Genomic DNA, 21,038 nt, shown 5'->3' on the forward strand with positions numbered 1-21,038 from the left:
TTCTCTAATCATTCCTTTATTTATTAAACTGTATTATTTTAATTTCTTTTTAAATTAATCGTATTTTCTTATAAAGTGTTTTGTAAATTTTCTTGTACCTTTTTTCACACAGAAATTGATTTTATTTCATACTCTTTGCAAATACTTTTTTTCTTAATGAAGAAACGTTCTTTTTATAGATATCCGAGTGAAATTCAACATGACATTCTTAAAACTATTATTAAGTAATAGTATAATATACCTTGCCATAGTGACAATAGCGAGTCCTATGGATGGTGAAGAATCAAAAATCAAAGGAATCGATGAAGAATCGAAAATCGTGCGCAGTGTATTAAATAACAAATCAAGCAATATATCAGATAATATACTTCCGATACATTATAACATACAGTTAACGTTACACAATAATTATCTCCATAGCGAATGCATAATCACTTTATATATTTCTTATGCAAAACAATACATAAGTTTTTATGCACCGGATTCAGCGAGGATAATAGTATCGACATTAACGAATATTAATGATACGGTTTATGAAGCAATCTCAAGAAATTTTATTAAAAACAATATTGTCGTGCTCGATTTCGGTGATGTCTCGTTGCATGGAATATACGATCTGTATATAGAGTATGAAATCTCAATTAATATCGTAAGGGAATCTTTCGGAATTCCGTACATAAACAAAGATGAAGAAATAGAGTAAGTAAAAGAATATATGAAATATCAAAAACAAATTATACATTTGTGCATTCTACGCTTACAATTATCTAATATTATTCATTATTTAATGTTTATCATTAAAATACGGCAGGTGGTTAATCGCAACAGGTATCAAAGCGAAAAAACAGCAAATATTTCCATATTGGGACAAGCCAGAATTAAGAAGTACTTTTGATATTTTCATACTGCATCATTCAAAATACAAAGCTTTGTCAAATATGCCGACAGAAACTACTATATTTATGTCTGATATTATGATGTGGACATATTTTCACAAGACTCCTTTGATCTCCATAGATAGTGTAGCATTTCTAGTATCGGGTTTTCATCAGATCATCCTCTCGGATAATAAAACAATTCGTTCATCCATATGGTTCAGACCACAATCGGAACCGCATCTAGAATTTGCGAAAACTGTTATTTCTTCCGCTAGTGTATACATTCGTAATTGGAATATTTGGAGGAGAGAACTTGCGCGGACCTCTGTTTCATTTGAGAGCAAAGTGGATCATGTCGTAATCCCGGATTTACAAAATGATATGGAACAGACTTTGGGTTTCATTTTTTATCGGTAATATATATAGTTGAAAATATAGGTATATTTTAAAAACTATTTTAATTACATATTATATTGTAATCCATTTACATAAGAAATTATATTAATATCCAAAATTTTTCATACACATTAGTATGTATAATTATTTTTAGAGAAGCAGATATCACTTATAATGAAGAATTAGATCCTGTCGCATACAAGACGATAATTGCGCGCTTAATTTCACGTGGGATGGTACAAAAATATATTAGAAATCTGTTCAGACCAACTTACTTATGGCCTCATACATGTTTAAACGAAGGATTTAATATATTTTATCAAGCATACATTATCGGCAAGGTTATTTTATTACTAACGCTATTTGAATACGCAGTCAAATGATTAATGGTTTAGCAATATAAATAATTGTTAAATATTTGTGCAAATATTCTGTTTTATTTCTTAAATGTAAGAAATTATAAGATTCCAAGTATCTAAAGTTTCTAGAAATCCGGTGAAAGAAATTTAATGAGAACTAAATATGTATATGTCTTTGTATGAAAATTATCGCAGAATAATTTACACACACAAACACACATACAAACTTTATTCTTAACAATAGCATATAATAAGCTAATTTTGATAAGTACCAAAAATTTTTTCTTTTTGATTATTTATGATAAGTTATGATTATATCGAATTGATTTTAGGCTCTGCCAAATTCCCGAATGATGGATTTGTTTGTAGTTCAAGTTCAACATGAATTACTCTATCTAAATACTTATGTTGTTATAAATTCTACTTTAGAATATAATATAAGCTATCCTGAAAATTATATACAGTCTTCTCTTTCTCATATCAAAGGTATGCGTATAACACTGCATAATTAAACAATTAAATAATTATAAATTTCTAATGTTAATTTCATAGAAAATGAGAAAAGTCATTTATAAACAAAAGACCCTGTACGATTCTTATGGAAATTGAATTTTGAAGTTTGGTGAAATTTGCAGAAACTCTGAAAATAAATAGTTTGTGGCAAATCAAAAGTCACATTAACCGCGATATCGTTTGATAGAGCCATTTCGTCGCTACAAGCGTTCAAATGTCGAAATAAATAATGTATTATTGAGTAGAATCACACACAGTTGATTACTTTTATTAATACATAGATATTATATTTACGTGGAAAATATGTACATAAATATATATACAGGGTGTCCATAAACTTCCCATATACTATACTTCAGAAACGGTTCAAAAATTACGAAAAATCATGAAACAGGTGTTTAATTATTTTGAGAGGCTAGTCTTTTAAAGCAATTAGGGAAGTTGTATCCCTCTTCCATTCGAAGGGGGAGACTTAGGGGAAACTTATATAATAACTATACTTTCAACTAATTATATTTTATCAAATATCAAATAGCATGTTATGGCGACGACAGCGGCGATGCTGCTACACACACATTTTTTCCATGTTAATAAATTAGTAAAATGTATTAATATAAATGATCAACTGTGTATGACATTCTAATATATTATTTATTTTGTTTAATATATTATTTACTTTTCCTTAATAGTATTGAAATAACGCCTTATATCGATATTTGAATACTTGTAGTGACGAAACCACTTCATCAACCTTATCACATTTATTATGACATTTTTTAAATTTTTATTGTGTTTTCACTTAAACTATTTATTTCCAAAATTCAGGAAATTCAATCAAAATTCAAATTTCTTTGAAATTCAATTTCCGTAGAAAGAACCGTGCAAGGCCCTTCATTTGTAAAATTTAATATATTTTTTCATAATATTTGCAATAACGTAATAATATCTAACTTTAAAATTAAATTTTTATATAATTTTTGGATAATTTTATGTGTAATTTTTTTTAAATTATAACTATACATATTTATCTAAGATTTCAAAAAATCATATTGAAATATAAAATTAACTGATTCCTTATAATTGTCTAATTTATTATTATTAACAAATTTTTAATCATTCACTATTTATCTGTTATTACAAATTTTTTCGTTGAATTGTATTTATCAATCTTTTATAGCTGCTTACTTAGATTTAATTACACAAACTTTGGGTGTGATATATTTAATTTTAATAATTACATACATATTCACAAACCTTTATTGCGCATTGCAGTAAAGACATTTTAAATATACTAAATTCTTTCTCTTTCAAACATTATAGGATCCATTATATGGCGCATGTTAATACGAACATTACCACTTCATATATTTTCAAAGGGATTCATGAAATATTTGGGTAATCAGTAAGTATAATGTATTGTAATGTAATAATATACATCATAGAGGAAAAGGAAAGAAAAATCAAAGGATAATAGATTTAATAATACATTAACAGTTTTTTAATGTTTAAAAGACATAGATATTTAAAAGCTTAAATTTATACTGCTATTTTATATTTATGAATTTTTGATAAGATTGAATTTCAACTTTTTTCTTAATAAATATATAATAGATATTCATATTTTCTAAATATCAAATAATTTAAATTGAATGATTTGGAGAATGTAGTTTTACAAACATAGAATATAAACACTCTAAAATATTTGTAATATAAAAATTAATTTATTATTCTTTCAGTCACGACGAATGCTAACATAATTATTAATAAATATATATTAATATATATTAAATAAAAATATATACATAAAATATAATTAAAATATTTTTATTAAAAATGTATACTAAAAAATATATATATTACATATATGTATATATGTTTTTATTATTTTTTTATATGTTATAAAAATAATATATATATATTTTTTTTATTTTTATAACATAAAATCCATGAATCTATCGTGTATATAATCGATAATTGTATATATTGTATATTATGTATTATATACACGATAGATTCGTAGATTTTATATATATATATATATATATATATATATATATATATATGTATATATATGTATATATATATACAATTATATTAAGTTCATAAATTTCTATCTCTGTAGGAGTTACATTATAGATTAAAATATGATAATAAATTTTATAAATTATGATTTTCTTCTTTGTTATTTATTTATCAATTTTAATATAGTATTAAAATTATCATAATGTTAAATCTTATAGATTAGATGATCCTGGAGCAACAACTTCTCATGATTTATGGAATGCCATTAGATCTGTCATGATTGAATTCAATTCCACGTATGATTTAAATATAAATGACATGATAGATTCGTGGATTATGCAGAGGTGTACTATCGTGTTGAAGGTGACGCAAGATTATGCTCCTACTCTTCTAAGCGTAACAGTAGAATTTTACAACAAATCAGATGAGAAACAATATTATATACCTGTTACTTATACTACAGAGTCGAAACTCGATTTTAAAGTAACTTGGACGAATTTTTGGTTAACACCATGGCGTTCAGAAATCGTACTCTATTTTGAGAAAAATGAATGGATTATTTTCAACTTACAACAAGCTGGTAAATATTGAATAAAAAATTTATATCTTTATGGTTTATTTATATATACAGGGTGTTCGGAAATTCAATCGCCAAATTTTCAGAGATTGTCGGGGGCACCATAAGAATCATTTTTTGCAAATGAACCTGGGATCGGAAACGTGTCATTACATCGCTACGGCATACGGAGTGTTCGAAAGAGTCGGGACCTCGAAATATCACAAAAAATAGAAGTTTTACAAAATATTGTTTCAAACAAAAGTTGGAGGGTGTAAAAAGGTCTATTTACTGGCGCCATGTGTTTGACCTTGGATGGCGTCGCCAAGGTCACGACAAGGCCACCTTGAATTTTTAAAATGGAACCCTCCACTTTTTATTGCATATTCTTGTAGCCCTTCTCGAGACCTTTTCAAAGCACTAATTTTACCAACTTTAAGTAAGCCGTTTCGAAGTTATCGAGCTTTTCATGGTAAGATGTCTCGCCCGCGAAGGCAAGAGATCCAAACACAAATTCGATTCCCAGATTGGAAGATGATCTAGCCAACCATGACAAGAACGGTGACTGATCCAGCCGATGAAGGCAAGAAAAAAAAACAAAAAAACAAACAATTTTTTGTAAAACTTCTATTTTTTGTGATATTTCGAGGTCCCGAAACTCTTTCGAACACTCCGTATGCCGTAAGCGATGTAATGACACGTTTCCGACCCCAGGTTCATTTGCAAAAAATGATTCTTATGGTGCCCCCGACAATCTCTGAAAATTTGTCGATTGAATTTCCAAACACCCTGTATATAAACACAGGGTGTTAATGAATATCTGTTACAAACTTGTAGGGTATGCAGAGGGTTTAAAGTAAATCAACTTTTAATAAGAAACTCATTTCCGAAAACACACCGTTTGCGAGCTGCAGACTGGAACTGTTGGTATGTTCAGTAATAAGAATAATTCTCATAATAACTTTATTTGGTTACATTACACTAGAAAAATGTTTAGCAATGTCAAAACAGATGACTACAATAATTGCTCATAATGACGACCACCAACTTCGATGCAAGCTTTGCACCTGCGAAGCATGGTACACTCTTTCCAAAATGTTAGACGTCATTTGGATTTCTCGTTGTCATTATGAGCAATTATTGTAGCCATTTGTTTTGACATTGCTAAACATTTTTGTCGTGTAATGTAAATAAATAAAGAAATTATGAAAATTATTCCTAATACTAATCTTCCTAATACCAACAGTTCGTCTGTATTTCGCAAACGGTGCGTTTCCGGACATAAGTTCCTTATTAAAAGTTAGTTTACTTTGAACCCTCTACATACCCTAGAAGTTTGTAACAGGTATTCATATACATATATTTACATATATATATATACATATTATATATATATATATATATATATATATATATATATACGTATATATATGTAATATATCATATATATCATATATGATATCAATTTTAATTAAAAATAATCATAAGATGTATTAAATTTCATATACATAATATAAGATATAACAAAAGATATTGCAAGAATATTGAAATTTTAACAATATATTTGAAATTTTCATTTCTTGCTGTAATATGTAGAATTGCTGATACAGCCTTCATGTTACATAATAAAAACGGAAGATGCAAACATCTCTAATTATAATAATATATTTAACTTCGTAATATTTTTAACATCACGAAATATGTTTATAATTAATATATATAATTTTAAAGTACTTAATAATCAACAAAAGTAATTTATTTTATAACAGGATACTATCGCGTCAATTATGATATTGCGAATTGGCGAAAAATTGCACAATACTTAAATTCTCAAAAATATAGTAATATACATGTTCTCAATCGAGCGCAAATCATCAATGATGCTTTTCATTTTGCGATAGAGAAGAAACTTGAATTCTCCGTATTTTGGGAACTTGCTTCTTATTTGGCACAGGAAAGAGATTATATAGCATGGTATCCTATGCTCAAAGCATTTGAATTTTTGTCGAACATCTTTCCATTCTTAAATTTTTATCCTGAATTTAAGGTATATATATAGATATAATTACATTTTTTTATAAAATAATTATCCATTACATCAATTATCTATTTTATAATACGATTTCATATCATAATAATGAATTCTTTTAAAAATAGATATATGTAGTGAGTTAAACAAAAAAAATTAATTATACATTATTATTTAATTCTTTTTGTACCAAAATTCAGAAATTCAAATTTAAAAGGCGCTTATGTTACATATTTGTTATATATTTTTTATATTTAATACAATCACATAAATTTTAAATATTTCATCAAGTTATTTTTCTATAATAATAATACATTAGTATTTACATGATAATTGTTGCTCAATTGTGTAATTAATATTTAATTAGTTTTAGGAAATTATAAAACACAGTATATAACACAATTATCTTTCTTATATTAATTTTTTTTCGTAGTATTCGAATGTTTACGATGTTAAAAATATACAAACATTTTGCAGAGAAATTGATTTATATAATATTAAGATAATCTTTTTACATTATACAACACATAATAATTTAATATATGTATAATAATCCACTTGTAAATGCTTGCTTTATAAAGAAAATTGATATAAAAATCATATATCAACATCGATACATCAATCGATACATCAATACGCACAGATTAAAATATATGTACAAAGTGTCTCGTAAAGCTTGATCGCGCGTGCCTCGACTCTTGTTTTTTCATTGCTATGCGACATTCGCCGCTGGCACATCTATCGCGCATATCCTACGATATAGTCTCGCGAAACGCACGCTTATTCACATTTTTAATTAATATTTCAATAATTATTACGAAAATTGTAGAATGGTAAAGAATCTTTCTGTTCAGTATATTGCGTTCTACCCACTCACGAACATTAGCACAATTTTATGAAACACTTTATATATGGATATATGTGTTAAAAATTCATTAAATGATATAAAATCCATACCTATTTAGATGGTAATATACACAATTATTCACACACAAATAAGAAATTGGTAAATCTAATTATTATGATATTGATGCTACGAAGTCACATAAATATTAAAGAAATATGAAAGAAAATTATTTAGTACAAACGTTTATTTGCGCGTACATTATATCTGTTCCTGTAAATAATGAATTAACTAAATATAATGATAGTTATTAAATTTTAGGGAGTGCTAAGGTTTGATTTTATGCAGAACTTTAGATCTAATTATTGGAATCTGTATGACGAAAGTCACATCAGCGATCATGCTAAATGCTTAAATCAAGAACTCGCAAAGTGGGAGTGTATTATAAATGAAAATCCTTGCAAAGAAAAGTCTAAGCGTCATTTGAAATGGCATCTAGCAAATCCTAAAGAAAACAAGTACTTCTTTTCATAATATTCTATTCTTTTTCTAGGATTATTTTTTTATATTCTGCATATGTTTGAGAAATTAGTTATCACTTATATCAAAAAATTATTTATAAAATACTAAAGAAACTATTAACACAATTTCGATTAGAAGATTTTTATTTCTTTTCTGGACTGTCTTCTGTAGACTTTTGCCTGGATGGAAGAGGTGGACATATTGCAATGGTTTGAAAACGGCAGATCGTGATACATGGAATAAAGTTTTTAATGATTACATGAAAGGAAATGATAAAATATTAGAATGTTTGGCTTATAGTAAAAGTTCTAAAATTATAATCCATTATTTAGAAACAAAAATATCTGACATTTTATATAAATCTTGGTATAATGTATCTTATATTGAATTTTCATCGATAGAGCGAGCTTATGCCTTAACTGCTAATATTTTCCTTTCTGTTCTTGAGAGGAATACTAAGTACATGCTTACAAGTTTATTAAGTAATTACGAAACAATAAGACACAGGTGACGATATTATTTAATAAAGATATACTACACATTGATGTGAAGATTTTATTGTACGAATTAGTTATAACATTGTTTTATTCTTGATAGGAGAGTCAATAATATTGCGACATTAATTGTTATAATTAACAGTGCGTATTCTAAGGAACAGTTGGATGAGGTAAATTTTAAATAAATCAAATTTCTATATTTTATATAATATTTTTCTATAATTCTGTTCATAATGATACTCTGTATTTGTGACAGTGCAATTATTAAATACGAAATCATTTATTGATAATAATTATTTAAAATATCCATTTTAGATAAAGAAATTTGTGAAAAAGGATTTGAAAAATTCAGTCATTCACAATATTGAATACAAGATAAAAACACGCTGGTCGGAGATCGAAAAACAGATAAATTATTTTCGATCTTTATTTAACAATTGAATAACGAAATCTTTAAGATATTTACTGTTTAGAAATTAAAAATACAGCATAAATGATTGTAATAATATTTATAAATGTTTATAATTAATTATTCACTAATGTCATATAGGAATTAATAATTGTTTAATTGTATTTAATCAATATAATATATAATTGCACAATATAATATTAAAAATATTGTATTGTATAATATTGTATAAAAATATTATATTGTATAATATTGTATAAAATTATTATATTACATTACAATATAATTCATATTATGAATATTATGTATTGATATTTTTAATATTATATTATATTACATATTATATTGTATTACTTTTCTGTATTATTCTGTAAATTTAATACACAGATGTTGATTATATATTTACATGTGTTTATTTTACACAGATACATACATATACAGGCTGTTTCCAGTATCTCGCAACAAAGTAAAACCATAAGTAAATATCGCTAAACTGAACTAAAAAATCTCATATCATTTTGAAAACCACCACGTAATATTTCGAGACAATAATTAAAAAAGATCGGCCAATACATGCAAGTATAAGCGCGATTATAATTCTTCAATTAATTTTCTCTCGCGAATAGTTTCTTAGAAAAATTGTCTTTATAAATAAAAGCTTCATACGAAAATGGAATAAAAAACATAAACAAGTTTATACTTATTGACTTCTGTCAATATGTAAGATATCCTATGCTATGTATAATTAAGACGTTATTTATATAACACTACGTACATTCTATATACTGTCAGGTATGCCGACAGAGCCATCAGTTCATGATAGTCTCTTGAAGCGATAAGTTGGCGATTGAATGCTTTTGGTGGTAAATCTGATATTAAACCTAGCTAATTCAACTAGTAGGGTAAGGTATTAAATATATAATAAAATATTTATCTTTCTTTCTTTAAATGTGCATACAAAATTGTGTGGAGTAACAGGTAACGCTTTTATTTTATAAAAGACTTTCTATTTTATAAAAGATTTTCTTTAATTTTCAAATCGACTAAATCATTTTATTGTAAATATTATTTTTATCTTTTGCATACATTACAGTTAATAGAAATGAAGACATTTACGTTTGTACTGTAATACCATGTTTCGACCATTTTGACATATAGAAAGTGTAAAATTTATAAGCTAAACTTCTTTTTGACATTATAAAATTATTGTGTAATTAATTTTATATTATTGCTATAAAATTGTCTAAGCTATATAAAATATTATCTCATCATCTAAGCTATAAAATTATCTATCTTAAAAACGTATAATATTACCTGTGTTTTGTTTTTAAAATATTTTTTATAATGAATATCTAGGACCAGTAGGATATGTTAATTTGAATGTGTAATGAACGAATAAACAACAAATAATAAAAAATTAACATTTTATTCAAAAAGTTGTGTTATAAAAATATTAACATAATTGTTTTTAGAATTTTGTTCAAATGTTTGATACAATCCGCTACATTATCAAAATTTCAAATATTTGATGATATTTGATTACCGTTCATTGTTTGTATGTTTTTAATACATTTCTTGCTTAAGGAACAGATTGATCTTGAAAATAACATGTTAGTAAACTATAGTCCATATCATGTGTAAAATCGCGTTGTTGAGAATATACCTTCATTTCTCATACATTTTAATGCTTATATTATATATATATATATATATATATATATATATATATATATACATTGAAATATGTGTAATTGTACTAGGACAAATCTTAAAGATAGCTAAATTGAGATAAATAAGAGTTATGTTTATTGTGCTTGTCCTACTGGAATTATCTAAATGCATCCTTCATGTCTCCTATTATTCAAATCCGAAAAAAATATTTCCTATGTCGTTTTAATAATTTTTATATTTATCTTTTCTAATTATTCCTTTATTTATTAAACTGTATTATTTTAATTTCTTTTTAAATTAATCGTATTTTCTTATAAAGTGTTTTGTAAATTTTCTTGTACCTTTTTTCACACAAAAGTCGATTTTATTGCATACTCCTTGTAAATACTTTCGTTTTTAATTAAGAAATATTTTTTATAGATATCCGAGTGAAATTTAACATGACATTCTTAAAACTATTATTATGTAGTAGTATAATATACATTACCAATATGGGAATAGCGATTCCTATGCATGATGAAGAATCAAAAATCAAAGGAATAAATATCGATGAAGAATCGAAAATCGTGCGCAGTGTATTAAACAACAAATCCAGCAATATATCAGATTATATATTTCCGACATATAACATAGAGCTAATGTTACTCAATAATTATCTCCGTGGCAAATGCAAAATCACTTTAAATATTATTTATGCAAAACAATACATAAGTTTTTATGCACCGTATTCAACGAGTATAATAGTATCGACATTAAAGAAAAATAATGATACGGTTTATGAAACAAACTCAAGAAATTTTATTAAAAACAATATTGTCGTGCTCGATTTCGGTGATATCTTGTTGCGTGGAATGTACGATCTGTATATAGAGTATGAAATCTCAATTAATATCGTAAGGGATTCTTTCGGAATTCCGTACATAAACAAAGATGAAGAAATAGAGTAAATAGAAGAATATATGAAATATTAAAAACAAATTGTACATTTGTGCATTCTACGCTTACAATTATCTAAAATTATTCATTATTTAATGTTTATCATTAAAATACGGCAGGTGGTTAATCGCAACAGGTATCCAAGCGAAAAAACAGCAAATATTTCCATATTGGGACAAGCCAGAATAAAGAAGTACTTTTGTTATTTTCATACTGCATCATACAAAATACAAAGCTTTGTCAAATATGCCGATAGAAACTACATTTATGTCCGATATTATGATGTGGACATATGTGTATTTTCACAAGATTCCTTTGATCTCCATAGATAGTGTAGCATTTCTAGTATCGGGTTTTCATCAGATCATCCTCTCGGTTGAAACAATTCGTTCATCCATATGGTTCAGACCACAATCGGAACCGCATCTGGAATTTGCGAAAACTGTTATTTCTTCCGCTAGAGTATACATTTGTAATTGGAATATTTTGAAAACAGGACTTGCGCGGACCTCTGTTTCATTTGAGAGCAAAGTGGATCATGTCGTAATCCCGGATTTACAAAATGATATGGAACAGACTTTGGGTTTCATTTTTTATCGGTAATATATATAGTTAAAAATATAGGTATATTTCAAAAATTATTTTAATTACATATTATATTGTAATCCATTTACATAAGAAATTATATTAATATCCAAAATTTTGCATACATATTTGTATAATTATTTTTAGAGAAGCAGATATCACTTATAATGAAGAATTAGATCCTGTCGCATTCAAAACGATAATTGCGCGCTTAATTGCACGTGGGATGGTACAAAAATGTATTAGAAATCTGTTCAGACCAGCTTACTTATGGCCTCATACATATTTAAACGAAGGATATATTTTATCAAGCATACATTATCGGCAAGGTTATTTTTATTATTAACGCTATTTGAATACGCAGTCAAATGATTAATAGTTATCAATATAAATAATGGTTAAATATTTGTGCAAATATTCTGTTTTATTTCTTAAATGTAAGAAATTATAAGATTCCAAGTCTCTAAAGTTTCTAGAAATCCGGTGAAAGAAATTTAATAAGAACTAAATATGTATATGTTTTTGTATGAAAATTATCGCAGAAAAATTTACACAAACACACATACAAACTTTATTCTTAACAATAGCATAAAATAAGCTAATTTTGATATGTACCAAAAACTTTTTCTTTTTGATTATTTATGATAAGTTATGAATTACTCTATCTAAATACTTATGTTGTTATAAATTCTACTTTAGAATATGATATAAGCTAACCTGAAAATTATATACAGTCTTCTCTTTCTCATATCAAAGGTATGCATATAACACTGCATAATTAAACAATTAAATAATTATAAATTTCTAATGTTAATTTCATAGAAAATGAGAAAAGTCATTTATAAACAAAAGACCCTGTACGATTCTTATGGAAATTGAATTTTGAAGTTTGGTGAAATTTGCAGAAACTCTGGAAATAAATAGTTTGTGGCAAATTATATGTCACATTAACCGTGATATCGTTTGATAGAGCCATTTCTTCGCTACAAGCGTTCAAATGTCGAAATAAAACGTTATTTCATTACTACTGAGAGAAAATAAATAATGTATTATTGAGTAGAATCACACACAGTTGATTACTTTTATTAATACATATTAATAGATATTATATTTACGTGGAAAATATGTACATAAATGTATATATAGGGTGTCCATAAACTTCCCATATACTATATTTCAGAAACGGTTCAAAAATTACGAAAGATCATGAAACAGGTGTTTAATTATTTTGAGAAACTAGTCTTTTAAAGCAATTAGGGAATTTGTATCCCTCTTCCATTCGAAGAGGGAGACTTAGGGGAAACTTATATAATAACTATACTTTTAACTAATTATATTTTATCAAATATCAAATGGCATGTTATGGCGACGACAGCGGCGATGACTGCTTCACACACATTTTTTCCATGTAAATAAATTAGTAAAATGTATTAATATAAATGATCAACTGTGTATGAAATTCTAATATATTATTTATTTTATTTAATATATTATTTACTTTTCCTTAATAGTATTGAAATAACGCCTTATTTCGATATTTGAATACTTGTAGTGACGAAACCACTTCATCAACCTTATCACATTTATTTTGACGTTTTTTAAATTTTTTTTGTGTTTTCACGTTAACTATTTATTTCCAATATTCAGGAAATTCAATCAAAATTCAAATTTCTTCGAAATTCAATTTCCGTAGAAAGAACCGTGCAAGGCCCTTCATTTGTAAAATTTAATATATTTTTTCATAATATTTGCAATAACGTAATAATATCTAACTTTAAAATTAAATTTTTATATAATTTTTGGATAATTTTATAATGTGTAATTTCTTTTAAATTATAACTATACCTGTTTATCTAAGATTTCAAAAAATCATAATAAAATATAAAATTAACTGATTCCTTATAATTGTCTAATTTATTATTTTTAACAAATTTTTAATCATTCACTATTTAACTGTTATTACAAATTTTTTCGTTGAATTGTATTTATCAATCTTTTATAGCTGCTTACTTAGATTTAATTACACAAACTTTGGGTGTGATATATTTAATTTTATTAATTACATATATATTCACAAACCTTTATTGCGCATTGCAGTAAAGTCATTTTAAATATACTAAATTCTTTTTTTTTTAAACGTTATAGGATCCATTGTATGGCGCATGTTAATACGAACATTACCACTTCATATATTTTCAAAGGGATTCATGAAATATTTGGATAATCAGTAAGTATAATGTATTGTAATGTAATAATATACATCATAGAGAAGAAGGAAGAAAAATCAAAATATAAAATAAATTTAATAATATATTTCCAGTTTTTTAATGTTTAAATGACATAGATATTTAAAAGCTTAAATTCATACTGCTATTTTATATTTATAAATTTTTGTTAAGATTGAATTTCAACTTTTTTCTCTATAAATATATAACAGATATTCATATTTTCTAAATAACAAATAATTTAAATTGAATGATTTGGAGAATGTAGTTTTACAAACATAGATTATAAACACTCTAAAATCTTTGTAATATAAAAATTAATTTATTATTTATTCAGTCACGACGAATGCTAACATAATTATTAATAAATATACATTATTATATATTAAATAAAAATATATAAATAAAATATAAATAAAATATTTTTATTAAAAATATATACTAAAAATATATATTACATATATGTATCTTGTATGTTTTTATTATTTTTGTATATGTTATAAAAATAATATATATATATATTTTTTTTTTTTCTATTTTTATAACATATAAAATCCATGAATCTATCGTGTATATAATGAATAATTGTATATATTGTATATATGTAATATATACACGATAGATTCGTAGATTTTATATATATATATATATATATATATATATATATATATACAATTATATTAAGTTCATAAATTTCTATCTCTGTAGGAGTTACATTATACATTAAAATACGATAATAAATTTTATAAATTATGATTTTCTTTTTTTTATTTATTTATCAATTTTAATATGGTATTAAAATTATCATAATGTTAAATCTTATAGATTAGATGATCCTGAAGCAACAACTTCTCGTGATTTATGGAATGTTATGAGATCTGTCATGATTGAATTGAACTCCACGTATGATTTAAATATAAAAGACACGATAGATTCATGGATTATGCAGAGGTGTACTATCGTGTTGAAGGTGACGCGAAATTATGTTACTGCTCTTCCAAGCGTATCAGTAGAATTTTACAACAAATCAGATGAGAAACAATATTATATACCTGTTACTTATACTACAGAGTCGAAACTCGATTTTAACGTAACTTGGACGAATTTTTGGTTAACACCATGGCGTTCAAAAATCGAACTCTTTTTTAAGAAAAATGAATGGATTATTTTCAACTTACAACAAGGTGGTAAATATTGAATAAAAAAATTATATCTTTATTGTTTATTTATATATATATAATTTCAAGTATATATATTTTAGTACATATATCATGTTTGTAAAGAAACCATTTTATATTAGTACAAAATTATTTACATATCCAAATTCTCAGAATTGTTTTATTATTATTTACATTTATATATATATATATATATATATATATATATATATCATATTATATATATCAGATTAGATATCATATATGACATAAGTTTTAATTAAATATAATCATGAAATGTATTAAAACTCATATATATAATATAAGATATAACAAAAGATATTACAAGTATATTGAAATTTTAACAATATATTTGAAATTTTCATTTCTTGCTGTAATATGTAGAATTGCTGATACAACCTTCATGTTAAATAATAAAAAACGGAAGATGTAAACTTCTCTAATAATAATAATATATTTAATACTGAAATATCTTTAACATATCGAAATATGTTTAATCAATATATATCATTTCAAAGTATTTAATAATCGACAAAAGTAATTTATTTTACCATATAACAGGATACTATCGCGTCAATTATGATATTGCGAACTGGCGAAAAATTGCACAATACTTAAATTCTGAAAAATATAGTAATATACATGTTCTCAATCGAGCGCAAATCATCAATGATGCGTTTCATTTTGCGATAGAGAAGAAACTTGAATTCTCCGTATTTTGGGAAATCGCTTCTTATTTGGCACAGGAAAGAGATTATATAGCATGGTATCCTATGCTCAAAGCATTTGAATTTTTGTCGAATACCTTTCCATTCTTAAATTTTTATCCTGAATTTAAGGTATATATATAGATATAATTACATTTTTTTATAAAAAAATTAACCATTACATCAATTATCTATTTTATAATACAACGATTTCATATCATAATAATGAATTCTTTTAAAAATAGATATATGTAGTGAGTTAAACAAAAAAAAATAATTATACATTATTATTTAACATAAAAATATACAAAGTTAAAGACTCCCAAAATTAACAAATTAAAATGAATAATAAGAGGCCATAAGGAGCCAACGCAGTTGTAGGGCGTGAAAAAAAATTTTTTCAGGAAAACAGTCAATTGAAACGATCTTTCTTCTTTATTCCATACGTTTCGGACTCAATTCGAGCCATCTTCAGTGATTCTAATAAAAACAAAAAATGCCAAATGAGACAGTAACAAAGATGCAGTGTCAACGACATTAAAAGAGAAATAGAGGCACAATCACATACATAGTCCGCAGGAGTGAACGTTATTTCGTCCAAGTCGATCAACCCGAAAAAGACCGATGCAAGTAGCCCTCTCAACGGTGAAAAGCGCGAGGAGCGATGCACTGACAAAGTAAACATAACAGAGTCATATCTTTGCAATAAAAATTGTTCAACAAAAGTCAAAGGCCACTTACTCGGACAACGAGAAGACCGGCAGAGACAACACGAACACTCAATACGCAAACAACCGACTAAGTCGAAAAATTCGAACGGCAACGGAAAGCGGTGTAAAAATGTGGTCGAACAAAACAATCCACGTACATAGAGGGCAAACAACCGCCCAATTAAATCTTAGATATGTTTTCAATTATTGACAGACACGATGTGTTCAATTTTAAAGTATCGCTTTGGAGGTTCAACGCATTCTTTTGGCGCTTAATATAAATCATTTCAGATATTAGTCTTTTACCTAAAAACATTTCTTCATCCAAAATGTTAACATTATCAAAATCGAAAGTTTGATTCAGAGCCCTATGTTCAGCAATGACGGACGTAAGATTCCTTATATGTTCTTTTATCCTCGCTTTTAACAGGCGTCCCGTTTGTCCCACGTAAGAAGCGTCACAGTCCATGCAATTAATTTTGTACACTATATTACTGCGCGAATCCTTCTGCAAACTATCCTTGCCGACTCTAATGAATCGACGTAAGTTATTAATTCCAGTGTAAGAAAGCCTAACATTAAGATCTTTGACGCAATGCCGAAAACGTTCCGATATGTTCCTCACATATGGAACATTGAAATATGTAATTCTACCTCCCTCATCAACAACATCCGTCCCGATCTCAGTGTCCGTCAAAACATTATTACATTTGTCACTAAATCTGTGAATATTAAGTCGGTCAACAATAGTGTGAAAAATGAAAGAGAGCGGATATCCATTGTTCAAAAGAATGTTAGCAACAAATTCAAAATTTTCTTTATGAAATCTTGGATGAGAAAGCCAAAAAACTTTATCCGTTAGGCCAATTATCGTACCCTTCTTCTGGCAAAGAGGGTGTCGCGACTCGAAGTGGAGGTATCTTCCAGAAAAAGTCGGTTTGTAAAACCAATTAAATTCGATAAATCCATTTTCTAAAATAATTGTGATGTCAAGAAAATTCAAACGGTTGTCGACACTCTCCTCAATAGTAAACTGCAACCTTGTGTGGAACGAGTTGAACGTGTTCAAAATAGTATTAAGCATTGAGGGAGGAGCCGCCAACACAATGTCGTCAACGTATCTGAAATAAAATGGAAGATCCACAGAAAGAGTCGCGATCGCCCTTGCTTCCAAATCTCGAAGCGTGATCTCCGCGATGATCGGGGAAAGAGGAGAGCCTATGGGCGTGCCAAATGTTTGTTGATAGCAAACATCGTTAAACACAAAAAATGTAGAGTTCAGAATGAGGCAAACTGCTATTAAAAACTCATCGCGAGGTATGTGGCAATTCCTTCCTATATAGTCCCATCTAACGCAAAGACTGTCCAAGGCCATGTCCAACGGTATGTTGGTGAATAGAGAGACGACATCCAGCGAAACTAATTTCACATCATTATCGACATATTTTCCGTTAAGTCTATCGACCACTTGCGCGCTATTAATAATTTGGCTATCTGGTCTCGGGATAGACTTATAAACAATGTCATGTAAAAATTTGGCGAGAAAATAAAGCGGCGTGTTCTTAGATGAGACTATTATGCGCAACGGGTTATTTTTCTTATGAATTTTCGGCAGCCCATAAGCCCTCGGTAAAACGCCATCTGTACAATTTAACGCTCTATATCTCGCAACAGAGATGTAATCGTGAGCTCTCCATCTCACCAACAGATCATGCAAACCGCTAATCAACTTATTAATCGGGTTCTTATTCACCACTCTATACGTGTTTTTGTCTGCTAACAAAATGGACATATTAGAAAGATATTCGTCCTTATCCAACGCGACTGTTATATTGCCTTTATCGGCTCTCGTGAACAAAATATCTGGATTCTCTTTTGTGAATTTTTTTACAGCATTCAAAGAATTCAAAATAATTTTATCAACAGCAGACTTATGTGAAAAGGAATTATGAAAGGTACTTATAATAGGGAAAGATCTATTTCTCAACGTCGTACGAATCTCTGTTGGCAGCCTGTTGATGTTATACTCCATATTTTTTAGTAATTCGACAGTCGTTCTTTCCTTGTCAATCACCGGTAAACAAAATTTCTCTCCAAGTTGTAGTAAAAGTTTTACTTCGTGAGGTATGGTCGACGAAGATAAATTAACAAACCATTCGTCTCTTAATTCCAAGATCGGAGAAACACGTGGCGAGAAGGATGAAGGATCAAGGTTAATACAAGTAGACGAGGGGGAGGATAGGGAATTGAAGGAAAAATTCACACTTTTGCATATTGCCAAAGGTTGACTAACTGGATGTGTCAAATCTGCAGATTTATAATTCGGATGCATGTAAAAATACCGAATCGGACGAATATCCTTCAGTGTCTCTTTCAGTTGCTTATTTAACAACCATTTGAACTTCCTGTCTAGTTTTGAACTTTCATGAAGATAAAAAGCTTGTTGAGATCTATTCTGTTTGACAAAAAAATTATTACAGATAGATATTGGTAAATTGTTAGATATAACTCGAACCACAACAAACAACTCGCAGCGCAAAGCTCGAATGTGATCTATACGAATCCTTAATTTCGTTTTCCAATATATCCATAATGAACCTAGACTTTAAATTAGCATGTCGCCTGCGTGACACGGAATGGTGTAATTCATTATGATAACGGTTATAAAAACTCAGGTGTTGTGGTGTTACATTGTGACTAACGCACCTCCTCAAAAATACAATACGCAAATTAAATTATTATTTAATATTTTTTGTACCAAAATTCAGAAATTTAAATTCAAAAGGCGCTTATGTTACATATTTGTTATATATTTTTTATATTTAATACAATCACATAAATTTTGAATATTTCATCAAGTTATTTTTCTATAATAATAATACGTTAGTATTTACATGATAATTGTTGATCAATTGTGTAATAAATATTTAATTAGTTTTAGGAAATTATAGAACACAGTATATAACACAATTATCTTTCTTATATTAATTTTCTTTCGTAGTATTCGAATGTTTACAATGTTAAAAATATACAAACATTTTGCAGAGAAATTGACTTATATAATTTTAAGATAATTTTTTTACATTATACAATACATAATAATTTAATATATAATAATCCACTTGTAAATGCTTGTTTTATAAAAGAAATTGATATTTAAAGTTTAAAATACTTAAAATCTATATTTGATATGCCACAGATTTAAATTAAGAAAATAATAATTAAGAAAATAAAAATCATATATCAAAATCGATACATCAATCGATACATCAATATGCACAGACTAAAATATATATATAAAGTGTCTCGTAAAGCTTGATCGCGCGTGCCTCGACTCTTGTTTTTTCTTTGCTATGCGACATTCGCCGCTGGCACACTTATCGCGCATATCCTACGATATAGTCTCGCGAAAGGCACGCTTATTCACATTTTTAATTAATATTTTAATAATTATTACGAAAATTGTAGAATGGTAAAGAATCTTTCTGTTCAATTTATTGCGTTCTACCCACTCACGAACGTTAGCACAATTTTATGAAATACTTTATATATCGATATGTGTGTTAAAGATTCATTAAATGATATAAAATCCATACCTATTTAGATGATAAAATATATACACAATTATTCACACACAAATAAGAAATTGGTTAATCTACTTATTATGATATTGATGCTACGAAGTCACATAAATATTAGAGAAATATGAAAGAAAATTATTTAGTAAAAACGTTTATTTGCGCGTACATTATATCTGTTCTTGTAAATAATGAATTAACTAAATATAATGATAGTTATTAAATTTTAGGGAGTGCTAAGGTTTGATTTTATGCAGAAGTTTAGATCTAATTATTGGAATCTGTATGACGAAAGTCACATTAGCGATCATGCTAAATGCTTGAAAACAAATGATAAAATATTAGAATGTTTGGCTTATAGTAAAAATTCTGGAATTATAATCAATTATTTAGAAACAAAAATATCAGATATTGTATTGAAAT

The 21,038-nt window shown here is 27.0% G+C and overlaps 2 protein-coding genes across 2 annotated transcripts; one reads left to right on the plus strand and one right to left on the minus strand.

Annotated features, from left to right (window-relative positions):
- Positions 1 to 193: 193 nt before the first annotated feature.
- On the plus strand, positions 194 to 9,057 carry LOC145974426 (aminopeptidase N-like). Its single transcript, XM_083104265.1, has 11 exons — positions 194 to 699; positions 812 to 1,291; positions 1,429 to 1,615; positions 1,966 to 2,119; positions 3,467 to 3,548; positions 4,387 to 4,748; positions 6,494 to 6,771; positions 7,919 to 8,115; positions 8,291 to 8,626; positions 8,717 to 8,786; positions 8,932 to 9,057. Exons 1-11 carry the CDS (start codon positions 200 to 202, stop codon positions 9,055 to 9,057), a joined length of 2,772 nt encoding a protein of 923 aa, XP_082960391.1. The 5' UTR covers positions 194 to 199.
- Positions 9,058 to 17,218: 8,161 nt separating this feature from the next.
- Positions 17,219 to 19,628, minus strand: LOC145975044 (uncharacterized). Its single transcript, XM_083105181.1, has 2 exons — positions 19,563 to 19,628; positions 17,219 to 19,492 (listed from the first exon to the last, which is right to left on the minus strand). Exons 1-2 carry the CDS (start codon positions 19,626 to 19,628, stop codon positions 17,219 to 17,221), a joined length of 2,340 nt encoding a protein of 779 aa, XP_082961307.1.
- Between the last annotated feature and the right edge of the window lie 1,410 nt (positions 19,629 to 21,038).

Source organism: Camponotus vicinus, unplaced genomic scaffold, assembly GCF_025532165.1.
Source record: "Camponotus vicinus isolate PSW18456_S1 unplaced genomic scaffold, iyCamVici1.0 SCAF_7, whole genome shotgun sequence".
Classification (NCBI taxonomy): Eukaryota; Metazoa; Arthropoda; class Insecta; order Hymenoptera; family Formicidae; genus Camponotus; species Camponotus vicinus.